This window comes from Aulostomus chinensis, chromosome 14 (genome assembly GCF_037954235.1).
Source record: "Aulostomus chinensis isolate RoL2024-O1b breed Wild chromosome 14, RoL_Achi_v1.0, whole genome shotgun sequence".
Lineage (NCBI taxonomy): Eukaryota > Metazoa > Chordata > Actinopteri > Syngnathiformes > Aulostomidae > Aulostomus > Aulostomus chinensis.
In genome coordinates this window covers 3,684,029-3,699,140 of record NC_141333.1, presented here as the reverse complement: position 1 = coordinate 3,699,140, position 15,112 = coordinate 3,684,029, and the positions used below count along the sequence as shown (strand labels likewise).

Sequence of the window (15,112 nt, the reverse complement as noted above, 5' to 3'; positions counted from 1 at the left end):
ACACAGGAAGGAAGTGAATACAAAATAAAACAGGAAGTGGCTACACTCATCTAAATTATGAACAAGGGTCCCAAACTACAAACACACAAAGACACCCAGATGAAGTCAGAGCTGCAGAACTGAAGAGTCCACGATCACCCAAACTGCAACGTTCCGAACTAAAACTCCAGCCCGAATGTCATTAGCCTCAGAATAATTAGCAGGCTTTTTATTGATTGTGAGGCAAATTCTGTATATAAGACGACTGACATTACGTCCGTACATCCAAATAAGGCACGACACTCCTGTCTAATCTTAAATTAACAAGAGTTTATTCTAAAACACCAAGACATGATCTTTCTCTACAGCTTGACTTGTACTTGAACGCTGTAACCTGATCACATGACCTTCGTGGTAGACAAGCGTTTATACCTCTGCAGTCGAGGCTGCAGGGCTTCTGTGCTGCTGTGATGAGATTAGCGGCGGCTGAAGAGGAGCTCACGGTTTTGAGCCTGAACCTTTCACGGAGGTGCAGGTCAGGCAACGGCGTCGGGGTGTAAATAAATTAAGTTGAACTTAACACGTTACAGAACTCATCACTTTTTTCCCGGATTGATTTGTACCAGGTTTTGTGTTGTACCAGAAGGCCAGACCAGGTGAACTCACGAGGCTGCTTGAGCCGCAGGGGGACGTGTTGTTCTCACACAAGAACCCTGTTTCATGTCGGGATACCAGTCAACTTGACGGAGATTTAAAGGTCTGGATCCAGGCAACCATTGCATTGTAAGGCCTATTGTCTGACTTAAATTATGAAAACAATTTAAAATATGTATTACAAAGGGATGCAGCAATGCTGCGGGGTCTTTCTCTTTGTTCTCATACAAGCACACAAGCTGAGAGGAAGCTGGAAGAGAAGTGTCCTTAAATGATACGAGAAGTAGAGAGAAACACTCTTTCATCACTCTTCTCGTATCTTTAAAGTCTGGTATTAAAGCACTGGAAGTCTGCCACAGGAGGAGTTAATCTGGAGTTGTTTCTGTATTGAGAGAGTGTAAAGTTTCCTCCTTCCCATCGGGAAGACAGAACAGTTTGTGGCAGTCAGCAGAGACTCGCTTGTCTTATCTCCCACCCACTGCGAACTGTGCCACTTGCCAAGCCCGGAGTCCTGGGGCATTATCGCTGTCTGTGCTGCTCACATTACGATGACCTGCCAGGGCCGTGCCGCCTCCCAGCTCTCCTTTAGTCTCCCCTGCCCATCCATCCTCCCCGCTTCCCTTCACCCTGCCGCACCTCTGTTGCATCCTTCAATCACTTCCCTCCTCCCCACCTCCCTCTTCCTCTTCCTCTGTGTCCTTTCTCACCTTTCCTCCAATGTTTGTGCTCTGAATTAATTTCCTCACTTTCCCTCCTCTCCTGCCTCTCTCTCCTAATACCTTCACCTCACTCACCCCTTACTTGTTCCATCTCATTGTCCCTTTGCTCAAATCCTCATTTTTACCTCACGACTCACTTCTTTTCTCTTTTTCTCCACTCATTGGTCGGTTCCCTCCATCTCTCCTCCTCTCCAGCCTGTGCATCCCTTTTTCTAATTACACCCTCTTCCCTCTGTTTCCTCACTTTGTGACCTTGGCCGCCGTAAACCCTGCTATCCCGTCCTATCCGAGCCTAAACCATCCTATCCCATCTCTCCTGAGCATTAAGCCCACGCTGACTTCCAGCAGGGCCAGAAATTCAATCAGATAATACCGGACCCCCAATCAGGCTGGCAGATGTTGCTTCTCTGCAGAATGTCTTGTCAGTGCACTCTGCAGAACCCAACGATGAGCAGGGTCTCCAGCCTGTAAGCAAGCAAGAATTATGGCACATATAATATTGGATGATGAAATCATCTTTCCGTCATCAATTAATGGCTGAGATGTTGCTGGGACAGTAAAGGGTGGAAGAAATAATGTAAGTGGTGAGAATATCTGAATTGTTCTTGAACATTTATGAATATTTTCTTATTTAAACGTGCCACTCTTCTACTGTATTTTGCATTTTGAGGATGCAGACACCTTTAGTCAGTGTTTGGAAACGTTCACTGCATGAAAATCTCAAGAAGTCAGAAATTTTCCTCCCTGGAATGTTCCAAGATATGACGATATCTCCGATCGATCCTGACTGTGGATGCAAGTCGCAGATTTCATGTTCAGAGGAAATGAATCACTTTCTGAGTTCATGTTCCTCCAAGGTCCGGACGCGCCTCATATCAGCCGTTCGACAGCTTCAGCCAACCTCAAAGTTGCTGTTGCAGAGCTTTGGCCTTGGCGACGGTTTCATTCTCCTCCTCCGTTAGCCTCGCTGCCAGTGTTCCAGCTTAGCTTGCAGGTTCTCAGCTTTGAGGTTCTTTGCTGCGGACGGACACCTGCCGTCCCCCCAGCACCGCTTGTATTTCTCTCTGATGTTCTCGTCCCCATCACACACAAGTTCAAAATAATGCGATTACTTCGATGACGTAAATGCGGTCCTCGCCGCCGTCTCAGCTGCACATGCGCGCTGATCTTAGTGCAGGAAAGAACAAGTGCCCCCAGTCATTGCTTCAGTAGAAGTACAGATACATGTAAAAACACAAAAGTCCAGATCTTTGAAAAGAGAGTTTCAGCAAGTCAAGACTTCCTTCTCCATCTGCAGGGAAACAAACAGCACAGCAGGTACATTACATTATTACTACTGACTACTTCAAGTGCAACATGACAACTTTAAATTACCAGTTACAAGAAAAAGTCTTCTGGTTGCTTTGTGAGGTGTCGCCCAACTCAGCCGTCGCTGGCCTCTTGTTGTAAGAGGACAAAGGAAGGAGGCTGGGTTAAAGTTCTCTGATTACTCATAAAAACCGCATTATCAAGAGAATTTACCCCTCTGGGTTGAACTCAAAGATAAAAGGGATTTACAAAGAAGAACCTTCAAACAATTGGCATCAAACTTGAGAACTGAATGAAACACACAGACAGGAAATGTTGAGTAACAGGAAGTTATGAAGTGGCTAAAATTAGACGATGGAGGGAGGCTGTTTGTGGTTGATCTCATCCCGTCGCCACGAATGCTGCAACATTTTCACTTTGTGAAACAACTAAAATGAATGGGTTCAGTGTTGTTGGGTCGCTGACGGGACCTTCGCTTCAAATCCGGCTCAGCACTCAAGGTTCATCTCAACACGTCTCTAAGTGGTGTGAACTTCAAGCTGGAAAACTTTAGTAACAGATATGAAGCTACGTTCTGTTAGCATTGCACCTCTGTAGGTTTATGACAGATGGGGTTAGATGAGGGGGAGGCTGACATAAATGAGTGTTCTATTATAAAAACACAGACAGACAGACAGCCAGACACACACACACACACACACACACACTAATATTTTAGCATTAAGCCCTTGATGACACTGTGGGACATTTGCAGTTTATCAGCCTTCCATTGATGTTGATTTTTCCAACCTCCTGACTTCACAGTCTGAGAACCAAAACCATTTACACCATTAAGCAGTGACAGCTGCGTTTGTCTTGATTTTTTTTTTCTTTTGTCCTTAAAGACTGGGGTCGGTCAGGTGTGGCTTCCCAAACCGTCACACAAATCAGGAAGAAGAAGCAAAACGTAACATTCAAGGCAAGAACAGGACAGCGGTGAGCAATGAAGTGCTCAGATTCGCCTCCTAGTTCAGATTTCAGAACCTCATTTTCACTTTTTGACGTTTGTTTTGCGCCGTGGTTCCCTTTATTATTTCGAATTTGCACCTCGTGTGTCATTGCCTGATTTTTACATCCTGTATTTTCATCTTTTCTTCTGTCAGGAGAGTCAGTTTCCTTGTGTTCTTCATGCTTGGCAGGTTTTCTTGTGGTTCGTTCCTGGTGTTTGTGTGTTGATTCTAGTCTGCAACGCGGTTTCATAGTCCTCAGTATCAGCTACACACACCTATATCCCTCTGTTCGTAAGGATTAAGGTTTGAAACCCCTTGTTATGCCATGACAGCGCAGTGCAGGTGTCCTCTGGCCACCTCCTGAGTGTGATATTGAGGTTTGGATCGGGGGGTGCACTGTTGGTGAAACTGGTTACACAGGTCTGAAGTCTGGGGAACACAAAATAATTGCATATTAAGATGCACCTATAGGTGGACGCACATCACCCACATTCTGTTTGGTACACACAGCAGCAGCCCAATCATGGAAAAGATGCAACTAGGACAAACGGCGCTGGAGCTCCTGATTGTGAGTGTCACACCTGCCTCACCTCCGGGGGCTGCGGTGGATCCCTACGCCGTCGCCATGCTTGCTGCTGTGCGTAGCCTCCCCGTTCTAAACATTCAGCTGAAGACAGGATGAATATATATCATTCTCATCCACGAGTGGTTGGTTCGCAGGGATTTCTTTATTTTGGTGTTGTATCGTTACATCTTTATCTATTAACTTTACGTCTTTGAACCTTTTCATGCGTGCGGTGACGTCTCTGCAGCAAAAGCAAAGCAGCAACAATGTCGTTATAAATTTGGCAGGACTGGTGAAGCTCGCTGGGGGGAAAATAATTAGAGTAATATTTTTTAGACAGACAAGTGAAAAACAAGTTGTCTCCTCCACAGCAAATCATCAGTTTCCCCAACTTGCCAACTTCATTTGTAGACGACACAAGCGTGTTTTGGTGGCGGCGTGATTTAGAGACATATCACTCAGCCGTTGTGCTCAGATGACTTAACTTCCTTGAATGGACTGGAAGAACCCCAGAGGTCCTGGTTCCAGCCCAAACACTGTAGATTGTTGGAACATGGCCACAGCTCTTGTTGAGTGACGTGTGCTGCTCTCGACCTTTGCGTCTTTGTGATCGGCCATCTGCTGCCAACACCTTCTGAAGGTGCATTCTACGAGAGAGAATAAGGGGTTGATTTTGGAAGCGGCCTGAAGTTGGAACGTTATCAGAGGAAGACACATTAAGTCTCTTTTCTTTACGAAGACACGTGAACAAAATGAATGAGGCTGAATTCCTAGCAGCTGCTTTGGCTTCTGGCTCCTGATATTGTGCACGCTGGCTGACTGTCACGCCGCTGTGGCTTACTGGAGCACTCGAACAAAGATGTGGTTAATGTCAGATGTGACAGCACTATGGCGAGTCAAAAATGTCTGCTGTGATATTTTGTATGCATATATTCTGACAAGAGCCAATTAGGGAGAGGGAAGCAGGTGTGAAGTTATGGTAACAGCAGGAACTCACCGGGGACACGGCTGGACGGGGAGGGGCCGGCACTGTCGAGAATAACAGTGAGATTATTGGCTGGCAGCGAGGAGAGGAAAGGTGCCGTGCTGGTGTCATAGCTGCCATGACAGTGCTACATTTGTTGTTAATATTTTGTACTTGTGGAATTTGTTCCTTTTTCATTTTACTAAAAAGCAGAGAAAGTTGCTGTCACTCATCCATTTGCATTGTTGTCAGGTTGTCAGCAGGATTATATAAAACTATCTGGGTGGATGGCTGCAGCCTGGGGAGACACATTAAAGCATTCAAAAGAACACTTAATTGCAATTGCGCTGAGCTGACTTAGGCAGCGTAGCTCTCCTCCAGGACGCCCCTGCCCTTCTAGCAGCTAACATGGAAATCCAAAGGCAGGGAGAGAGAGGGGGGGGGGGGGGGGGGGGCTGTGGTGGAGAGGGCTGTTCGAGGTTTAATGTTGTTCAGACTCCTTCTGCATGTGGGTGAACGTGATCCTGCAGTCAGAAGGTCACCCACTGAACACGCTGATCAGAATATCGATTTAGACACGAGCGCAGTATGACATTTATATCCTAACCTCAGCTGCAGGCAGCGAGCTGCTGGAGGTGTGTGTGGCGGGGTTGGTAGTTAGAGGCCAGTTACAACTGACATCCTTCATCTCCCAAAAGGGCCAAATAAGGACACGCACACTCAGCGAAAACCTAAAGTTGAAAGATCTGTTATGTCCCCCTACACACACATTTGAACGAGCGTACGATCGTTCATCAGTTACACCAATCAGCATCAGCAGTTAACGTCCAAACAAAACAGCACAATTTCAACTGTAACACAGCTTTACTGGCAGGAACATCTTACAGAGAAGAAGTTACCACACAGACTGAAGAGAGAATACAGACACTGCTGAGATCCAAGCAGGATAATAACAGACTCCGTATCAGCAGGCGGAACCAGGCAGCAAAAATAATTGTACATAATTGTGTGTAATCCCTCGGTGAGCATGCAAGTTTTCACTTGGAAGCTTATTTAAGGGTACAAATTGTATGCAAACATTCTTATTATGACTCATATTTGTCTATAAATCAGTGGAGCACATATGCAGCTGTCACCGCAGACTTCTCTGAATTACAGGCCCATCTTGTGTAATAGAACCAAACAAAGCTGCTTACTACATTACTGAAATCAAGTTTGGCATTCAGATCCTTGCTGTCAGCCCTCATACGTACAGCTCCGCATCTCCCTTCACCTCTGCTTCCTCTGACAGACAAGCCTCTCTGCTTTACTCTGGCTCTGGAAGGAGAGCGCAGAAGCGATCATTCAGAGAGACGCCGGACGAGCTTTATGTAGCTCTCATCGCCGTTGACGCCTTCCCCAGGAGAGTTATGTAGATTTCTGATTTCAGAAATCGTGGATAACAGTCGTTCTCCATCAGACCGTATATCAGTCTCTGCGCTCTGACGAAGCACTTTGGCCCCGGCTGAGAGAGATTCTCACGGATTTCTTTTCTTGTCGCACAGTCAATGTTTATCTGTATTGAGACAACAACTTTTATTTCACTCACTCTTTCACTATATCACGTCTGTTTGTACAGAAATAAATATATGATCCAACAATAGAAGAGAAGGTGCAGTTCTATGCCAGGAAGAAAGCGATTATAAAAACGTCTGTGTGTTTTATAGCGTGAGTGAGAGAGTGAGCAGGAGTGACAGCGACGAGGAGCACAAGCTGCCAATTAGAGCTGATTTAAAGATGCACGTTGTCACACAGCCGTACCTGTCGAGGAGCATCAACTTGGACAAACTCTGTGTAGATCCTGTTGGCAGCGACCTTCATGTCCGTCTCACTGGTGATTTTCATGTAGTCCTCACAGGCCAGCCAAAAGAGAAGGTTCTCCTCACTGTACTCTGTCCTCAGGAAGTCCTTAAACACCAGCTGGCCTGCTGGATTTCAAACAGAAGTTGAACCAAACTCAGATATCAATTAACTGGAGTCTTTAAGGACATGTCTCATCTCTCATAACTCTCTCTTCTTTCCTACTGGGTGTCTCCCCTGCAACAAAATATGAAAAATACCACCCTGACAGGCCAGACCGGAGCTTCTCGCCCGCTCTCTCTGTCGGGCGACTATTTATTTTGATTTTATTGGTTTGTTTTGCAGTGATAATGCACATCCATCGACGGTCAGATTGTAAATTTGCCAGATTAAACATTAAAGGTTTGTTTTCTGCTGTCCCTTGGCAGACGTTTTCAAAGGAAAAACTAAAATGAGAGAAATCAAAGTTGCATGTCAGGCCTGACAGGCCGGCGCAGTCAGAGTTGTTGCGGTCGATAATCGCTGTGATCAACTGGAGCAGTTTCAGACGTGTTGGTTGTCTAGTTTCACGGCAGGCCTGGCATTTGAAATGACTAAATGTACATAGTTAGAGCTCCTTCTGCGCTGCCGGGTTAGCGGAACAAACACAAGCAGAGTGGGAGCTTGAAACTCGGCACTCGACACTCACGTGGCTGCGAGGGAAAACTGGAGCTGCACGAATGTCTCAGGAAGAAAGAACTCAACATCCCAGAGAAGATTAGGAGACAAAACAAATATAAGCACAGGATAAATGCGATATGGATAAAACCTAAGAACACAAATAGCTGAGCATAACTTTTAACACGAACGTTTCATGGGAAGACTTTGATTTCTAGGTCTTATTGTGAAAAGCATGACGAAGACATATCCAGAATCTCTTTAAAATCCTTTGACTCTAATATGACAACATGATAAAATGACTTTGATCCTGACTTCATTCCAACGCTCAGATTTATTCACAGATGTGCACATCTTTGCAGTGTGCAACATGATTCTAGACACCTATGGATCCTTTAAGGAAATACAAAGGTCGGTGAAACGATGGTGTGTCTTTTCCTCTTATTCCTTCCATTACAAATACAGTTCTCGTCCTTATCGAGACCTTGTGGAGGAAAACAATGATCGGCGGCTTCTCACAGCATCGAACAAACGCTTCAGGCCATGCAGATGCAAGCCGGGTTCAACTCGCACGCAGGATTAAAACCTGAACCTGGGCATTTTTGGTGATCATAAAGCAATGAGCCTCAGCAAAAGGTTAAGCCAGTTATCTTCCAGCCCAAATTCTCTTCTTCCACAACAGAGTCCTTGTTAACTCAAAGAAGTCAGCGAACAAAGAGACGATACAGCGAACTGGCAGGTATTGTGATGATGCCTGGAGGCCCTTTTAACTTCAAAAAAACACCCTGCATCGGATGCGCACAGCCTCAGCATCACATAATTGCACACACCTGTACTTGTTATCTTCTGCTCCCACCCGTTACCTCTGTTGCCAGGGTATTCACGGGAGTGTGATTCGCACGCAGGTGAAAAATACTTAGCACGTCTCCAGGGAACACAAAACAAACAGCTAACTGAGAGCGCCAGCGTTACTCAAACAAATTGCCTGGCATGAATCAAAGCTCTTCTTCTGACAGTAATTGATGAAAAACAAAATATGTCCAGGGGCTGCTTGTTGATGTCTCCAGATCACTTGCTGTCCGTGTCTGAGCCCTCAATCATTAGATTTGCCTGTTTGAAGCTCCAGAGATGTAAAGGTATATGAGCGCCGTCACATCGCTGTCGCACCGGGACGAAGCAACTGCAAGACATAATTTATCTCTCACGGGACAGTTAATCTTGATGGCCGAGACAACAGGCTGAAATATTACAGATCTGCCGAATTCACTTCAGCGGAGTAATGAGAAAGAGGAAAGACAGCAGATGAATGGAGGAAGAGCCCATCTGCCCCTTAAGTCATTTTCAAATGGAGCCCTGGAATATGGTCAGGTGAAAGCCATCAGTGGGCGCCAGCTTTATAAATGAATACCAGTTGGCTGGAATCTACATTGGCAGCTTCGATTACCTCTTATCTCTGCCAGTGTCGTCCTCCTTAAATATATCTCTGGATGGATTTGATGAACTTCGAGGAAGAATATATCCTCAATTCTCCTAAAGGAGCCTGAGGGAAGTTTAAGAATCTATGCAGGCTGAACTGTAGAGGACTACAAGTGAGAGGAGAGAAGACGGCAGCGAGCGAAAAGAGGAAATCCAATATTAGTCGCTTACTTTGACACAAGAGAAGATGGTCGAGCGACTCTCCCCACGCCAAAACATCATCGGCAGGAGCCCTGCGGACCAAAAACGGCACAAAGTTGATATCTTATGACACAGAGGACCTGAGAATGAAGAACATGCATCCGTTTCAGTGACTCATCAGAAAAATCAAAGTGGTAATGAGACGAGCTGGTGATGAGAGATGAGTGTTGGATGGAGGCTCCCTTCTGACCACAGCTGCTACTGAGTGGAGTGATGCCTGGTCCAGCCGGAGCTGGTTTCAAAAAAAAAAAAAAAAAGTGGAGGACGACAAAGAGACCTAAATAGATTTTTTTAAATTTATTCATTAGAGAGAGAACACCAGACGATCAATCAAGATGCAGGACCTTTCGTACATTTAAAAGTTCCGCTAACATACGTTTGTAATGCAGTTGGGAGTCAAAGTACTCAGGTGCATCTACTGGCCCCTCATCGGCCTGTCGTTCTGCTCGTGTTCCACCGGAGCCTCTGAGGTGAAGTGGAGGAGAACAGTGGAGGGAGGTCATCAGGACACTTCACCCTGACTCCGTTTAAGGAGTTCTCTGGTTTTCCTTCAGTCTTTGGATTTAAGGCCTCTGTCCAAAAAACACGCGACTTACTGCTGGTTGACTCGTGGTGACCTGCAACCTGCCGTAGGGGCACAGCACCACCTCCTCCCCCAGGGTTGCATGTCTCTTCAGTCTCACTCACTTCATGCAACACTGGGAGGGTTTTTTTTGTTTTTTTTTTAATTGCCAAAGATCCTTAAGTAAACCCAGTGTTGCATTACTTGCCCAGCAGCTGATAGCAGACGGCGTTATCGCCTGCAGGGTGAACATTTAGCAGTTATGTAGAAGGATAATTCCCAATCCAGAGTTGATGGAGACGGAGGTGAACTGCCGGGGAAGTCATTTGGAGAACGAGCTGAACTGTTGTGGACTGAAGTTGCAATGAATGTAGTTTTCATCTCCTCCTCCCGACAGGAAATGATTTAACCAATCCAGCAGCTTGACAGGCAGGTACACATGATGTAGTGCTGAGGTTTGCAGGCTGAGCGTCGGCTCCTCAGAGACACTCTGTGACCTACAGTTACCCGTTAGACTCCTCTCCGCCGCGTCAGACACTGATGCATAATTTCAGCTTCGTTGCACTGATACAGAATCATAAAATCTGATTTGTCTGGTTTTCAGGGGGTAGTTACACGGACGTACAACATTATGATCTGACAATTGATATTCAGGAGGAATTCCGGCATCACTCTCAACTTCTATCCAAATGTAGTACAAATAATAAATGAAGTTTAAGATAAAGCTCCTTTTGCTAATTTATTCATGTTTCCATCGACTCGTGTTGTGTGAATATGGGAGATGAAGATTAGCCCTGAGTTTGTGCCTCCTCCCTCGGACAGAGCCAGACACGCTGTTCCATTCAGCTCTTATCAAAACTCACATCAAAAGCTATTAATTAGCAGAGGTTTACTGTCAGGATGGAGGATTACCTAAAGGTACTGCTTTTCTGCAGCACTCATTTCTGTGAGCAGCAGGGTTTTGTCCTCATGTTTAAATCTTTCGCAGCATTAACTAAATCTCAGCTCAGAATAAAACCTCAACCTTATGAATTTCTCATCTCTGTGTTACAGGGAGTTTAGTTTTTTTTTACAACGAAGGAGGGGAATGTTCACCAAACCTTGTGGAGGACAGAAGCAAGAGCCCATCAAACACAGGGCAGGTCTGCTTAGCACAGCAGAGTCAGGTGTTCTTCCACGTTAGTTTGGCTGAGGTCTGAAGACTGAACTAAAGCTGAACTGGTCATGAAGTACTTCATGTGGTGAACTTTTCCAAAGAAATGAATCAAATGAAATGGAAAAACCCAGCCTGTAGGATGTTTATCTAATTATCTGGGCTACAAAAGCTGAGAAATATAATTTGAATAATCGTCAAATGAACCGAGAGGGCACTCGGGAACGAGAGTGACCTCCAGTGACCTCAACCAAACCTGCTGTTAAAAAAAGGCTAATTTCTGTGAAATAAATGTCTTTCTGAGAGTCCGTACTAAACCAGAGAAGGTGTTTCCATCTCCCATTAACTCTTTTACAATAGCAAAGCAAATGTAAAAACTTCTCAAGAAGGTAAAAACTTTTCGCTAACTTGAGGTTATTTTTTAAATACTATTTCTCTCCTCCTTTTACCCTTCAACCCTTCAAATTCTGTATTAAATTATGCTGCATTTGCCACCTGTGGGTACATTAATGTGGCATGGAGGCTGACATACTGCAGTGGATCAAGAGATTCTTTCCTGGGGCGATGACATCAGTCCAGGTAAGTGACCCAATCCAGCTCTAACTGACTGAACCGCATGGAAAGGTCAAGAGGACGGCGTCCACTGGGGCTCAGTATTCACGGCTGCTGATCCACGATGGAGGTCTGCACGGCCTAAAAACGTCCTCCAACAATGAAGCAACCACAAATACTCCAGATGTGTTTGTGATGTCACACGTCTGTCGGTTCTCTGGGTTTGAACGAGGATTTTTGGATTGTCATTAAACAATTCATGAATTTCCTAAGAGGTCTGACGTCTCGCTTCATAACATTAAAAAAAAAAAATGGAATTGAAAGAAAGAAGTTAATCTCAAGATGAAAATGCCTAAAAGTTACATCGGCTTTCACAGTCGTGCTTTGAACTGTGCTTTTAAGCCTTAGAAAGTCCCTCAGAATGGAGGGGCAAGGCGACAGAAGAAAGGCTTTACCCCAATGTAGCAACTCATTTTTTGTATTGCATTATATACAGCAGAGAGAACACCCAGCTCAAAGAACTGTCACTAGTCTTTGGATCTTCCTCATGTTTTTGTACGGAGGGGAAGCAAGAGAGAGAGAGAGAGAGAGAGAGAGAGCTGGAGGCATACTGAGAAACACAGCAACACAGAAGGAGAAACTTCCAATAAAATCTCACGGATCACAGGGGTCCCATCAGAAACACTTGCTAACAAAGACAGAACCATCCACAAAACACATCCCAGTTTTATTTTAGCAACAAGCTCTCTGGCTGGGCGAGATCAGAGGGAGTCAGTCATTACCCAAGAACAAGACGGGCTGGAGGGGAAGTAAAACATTCAACGTGTTCAACGGAATCCAAATCTCACAGCCAGGCGACCGGCTTGCCCACAAAACTCAAAGTGTAACACCAGCCTTTCAGCTCATACTCACAACATGTGTTTTCGTAGCCCAAAAATATATTCAGCGGTTGAAGTTTCTCGTGGGAATCGGTTCTCAACAACACACTGCGATCCTCATCTGCTCAGACATCTTCCTCTCTGCCTGACAAGCCCTTCAGGTACGAGTCCGTGCATGTTCAGCTGCAGGCAGGCCCACAGTCAACACACATCAGCTTTCGCTCTTTGCGCTTCGGCCTCAAATTGGCTGCAAATTCACTCGTATGTTCTTAAGTCCTCGGACTGTTTCCTGAAGCCAGTGACCACACAGGCGTCCCCAAATCTAGTGAATTATAGCTGGTGATGTCATACAGTATCACTCAAACAGGGAGGAACCCTGCGCTCATAGCACCGTTGCAGGCCTGGACGTGAACCCGGCCTGGAGATATAACCTCAGTTTAGCTGTTAGATGAAGATTTGAGAGAGGGAGAGAGAGAGAGAGAGAGAGAGAGAGAGAGAGAGAGAGAGAGAGAGATTGGGGGATTAAGGATTTCCTATATTTCCCAAACAGAACAACTCCGTGTAAATGTAGGCCTGCAGCAATGCAGTGGAAATAAATGTTGCATCCATATCACAATTTATAAAGCAACAAATATAAAAGTTCCAACAGTGAAATGTTGTTTTGTGAAGCTGTTTGACTCTGGACAATAAAATGGTTCCGTAAAAATTCACAAAATCCAATCCAATAACAGCATATTTTATTTTAGCATATGTAAATTCTTTCATAACTTTTTCAACTTTTTTAATCTTTAAAAAAAAAAATACTGAAATTGCAAGTTAAAAACAAAAAAGACAACTTGGAAAGTTGAAAATGACCTGTCGTGGCCCACCTGCAGTACCTCTGCAAACCATCAGGGGGCGTGATGGTCACTGCTCAGGGATTTAAGCTGATTTCGTGGGTCTAGATTTTTTCTATGATATAAAAATGAGTAATATCTGCACAGCTGTTACTATGGATTGGCATGGATTTGTACGAGTCCCTGTGTATTAATTCTCCGTCGTAATCTCAGTTCTTGGGTGAGTTTTCTTCATCTTAAAATGAGTTTTTCCCTCCCGCCGTCCCAGAGAGCCGCTTCAGGAGGAAATGCTGAGTGTCTGTAAAAAAAATTCTCAAATTTACAGTGCGGAGCTGCTCCTCTCTTGCTCTCTTCATGTAGCTTGTATACCTTTACAGGACGCAGCTCTCTGGTGGGCTTTGTCTGTTAGCAGGAACAGACATCAAATACGCCGCTGACTTTCAGAGCAAGCGACGGGAAGACCGGATGCAGTTTTGGGGGTCAGACCCATTGAGGTGGCCTTGGTGGAGAAATCCACTCTCCACGTGACCACTAACTTATCCGTGTCATGCCGATGATGTCACAGTGAAGCCGTTAGATTGTAGAAACCATAACAGTGAGTAAGGGCGCCATGGCAGGGTGACACGTTCTTGTCAGCTCACCTGAGAGTTCATCCACAGTTGAATGTGTCAACGATGATCCGACTCCCTCTTCTCTCATAAGCTCACAATGCGATTCCACTGGAAAATAATAGAACGGATCTATTCTTATATAGTGCACATGCAATGACTGGCAGACGCGTCGTGGCTGCGCCTCACCTGTGGTTACAGCAGCCCGTCTTCCTACAACTTATTATTGGGACCTATTTTTTTCTGCCAGACATTTGTGTGGGAATGATGAGGCTCTCTGACCCACTTCATCCAGAATTGCGGCATCAAACTCTCTTGAGACAATCGGTGGCGGAAAAGAAGCAGATATATCAGGCAGGGGTTGGCTACAATGTCCTCATCTAACGTACAGAGAGGAGGGGAGAGAGATGGGGCGATGAAAATGACTGATGGGAGCACAAATGGCGAAGCTGTGATCGTGGGGGGGGGGGGGGGGGGGGGCAGGGAGACGGGGGACAGCGCTGACAGCTGAGGGGGCCTACCTGTCCGCCCATCTCTCGTTTTACGTCTTGATTTGCAAGTTCTCAACGGGACACTTGCTGGGGCTGCCCGGAAAACAAGAACAGGTGTCATAAAACACCGCTGTGACTGGGATTTGCATCTGTAATGACTCGGCTGGAGATGCTGAGCGTATGATGTTCACAAAACAGGCCTGTCAGACACGGGCTTGGTGGTACTCATGAAACTCAGCTGCACTGTCGTCACACTGAGGGAAAACAGACTTCTTTTGTCCTCTCAACACAGTTACTTATCTTTCCTCAACGTCCAGGATTCTACTAATTTTTCCCCAAAACAAGAGATAGATTTTTGATGACTGAAACAAAGGTTTTATCTACTGCAGCCGGCGGACACTGGAGGGTTGGAAGGAACTTCCTCGTGGCCGATCGTGAGGGGTTTATGGATTCAATCACCCACAGGGATGATCACACTTGAGCTTCTGATACGATCGGACTTGCTTCATATTTATGACCAGACGTTTGCAGGGAGAGATCAGAGCGGTTGATTCCTCCCGGTTCTGTCTGGCTGTTAGTCTTTCGTACCACATGACGGTGACCGATGTTGCACCTACGCACCAGCAATGGTGCTAATACGGTTCCAGGTTCAACTTAAACTTACATACATGACCCCCCCCC

At 45.5% G+C, this 15,112-nt stretch overlaps 1 protein-coding gene across 6 annotated transcripts; it reads right to left on the bottom strand.

Annotated features, from left to right (window-relative positions):
* Positions 1-1,324: 1,324 nt before the first annotated feature.
* On the bottom strand, positions 1,325-12,904 carry LOC147249462 (regulator of G protein signaling 1-like). Of its 6 annotated transcripts, none has more exons than XM_086225171.1 (5): positions 12,531-12,904; positions 9,322-9,383; positions 6,979-7,145; positions 5,212-5,243; positions 1,325-2,643 (listed from the first exon to the last, which is right to left on the bottom strand). In XM_086225171.1, the coding sequence occupies exons 1-5, from the start codon at positions 12,533-12,535 to the stop codon at positions 2,625-2,627; spliced, it is 285 nt and encodes a 94-aa protein (XP_086081297.1). In that variant the 5' UTR covers positions 12,536-12,904; the 3' UTR covers positions 1,325-2,624. The 6 variants fall into 6 exon arrangements, with proteins under 6 accessions (XP_086081297.1, XP_086081299.1, XP_086081294.1 ...); XM_086225168.1 differs by lacking the exon at positions 1,325-2,643 and adding an exon at positions 4,261-4,861; XM_086225173.1 differs by lacking the exon at positions 5,212-5,243.
* Between the last annotated feature and the right edge of the window lie 2,208 nt (positions 12,905-15,112).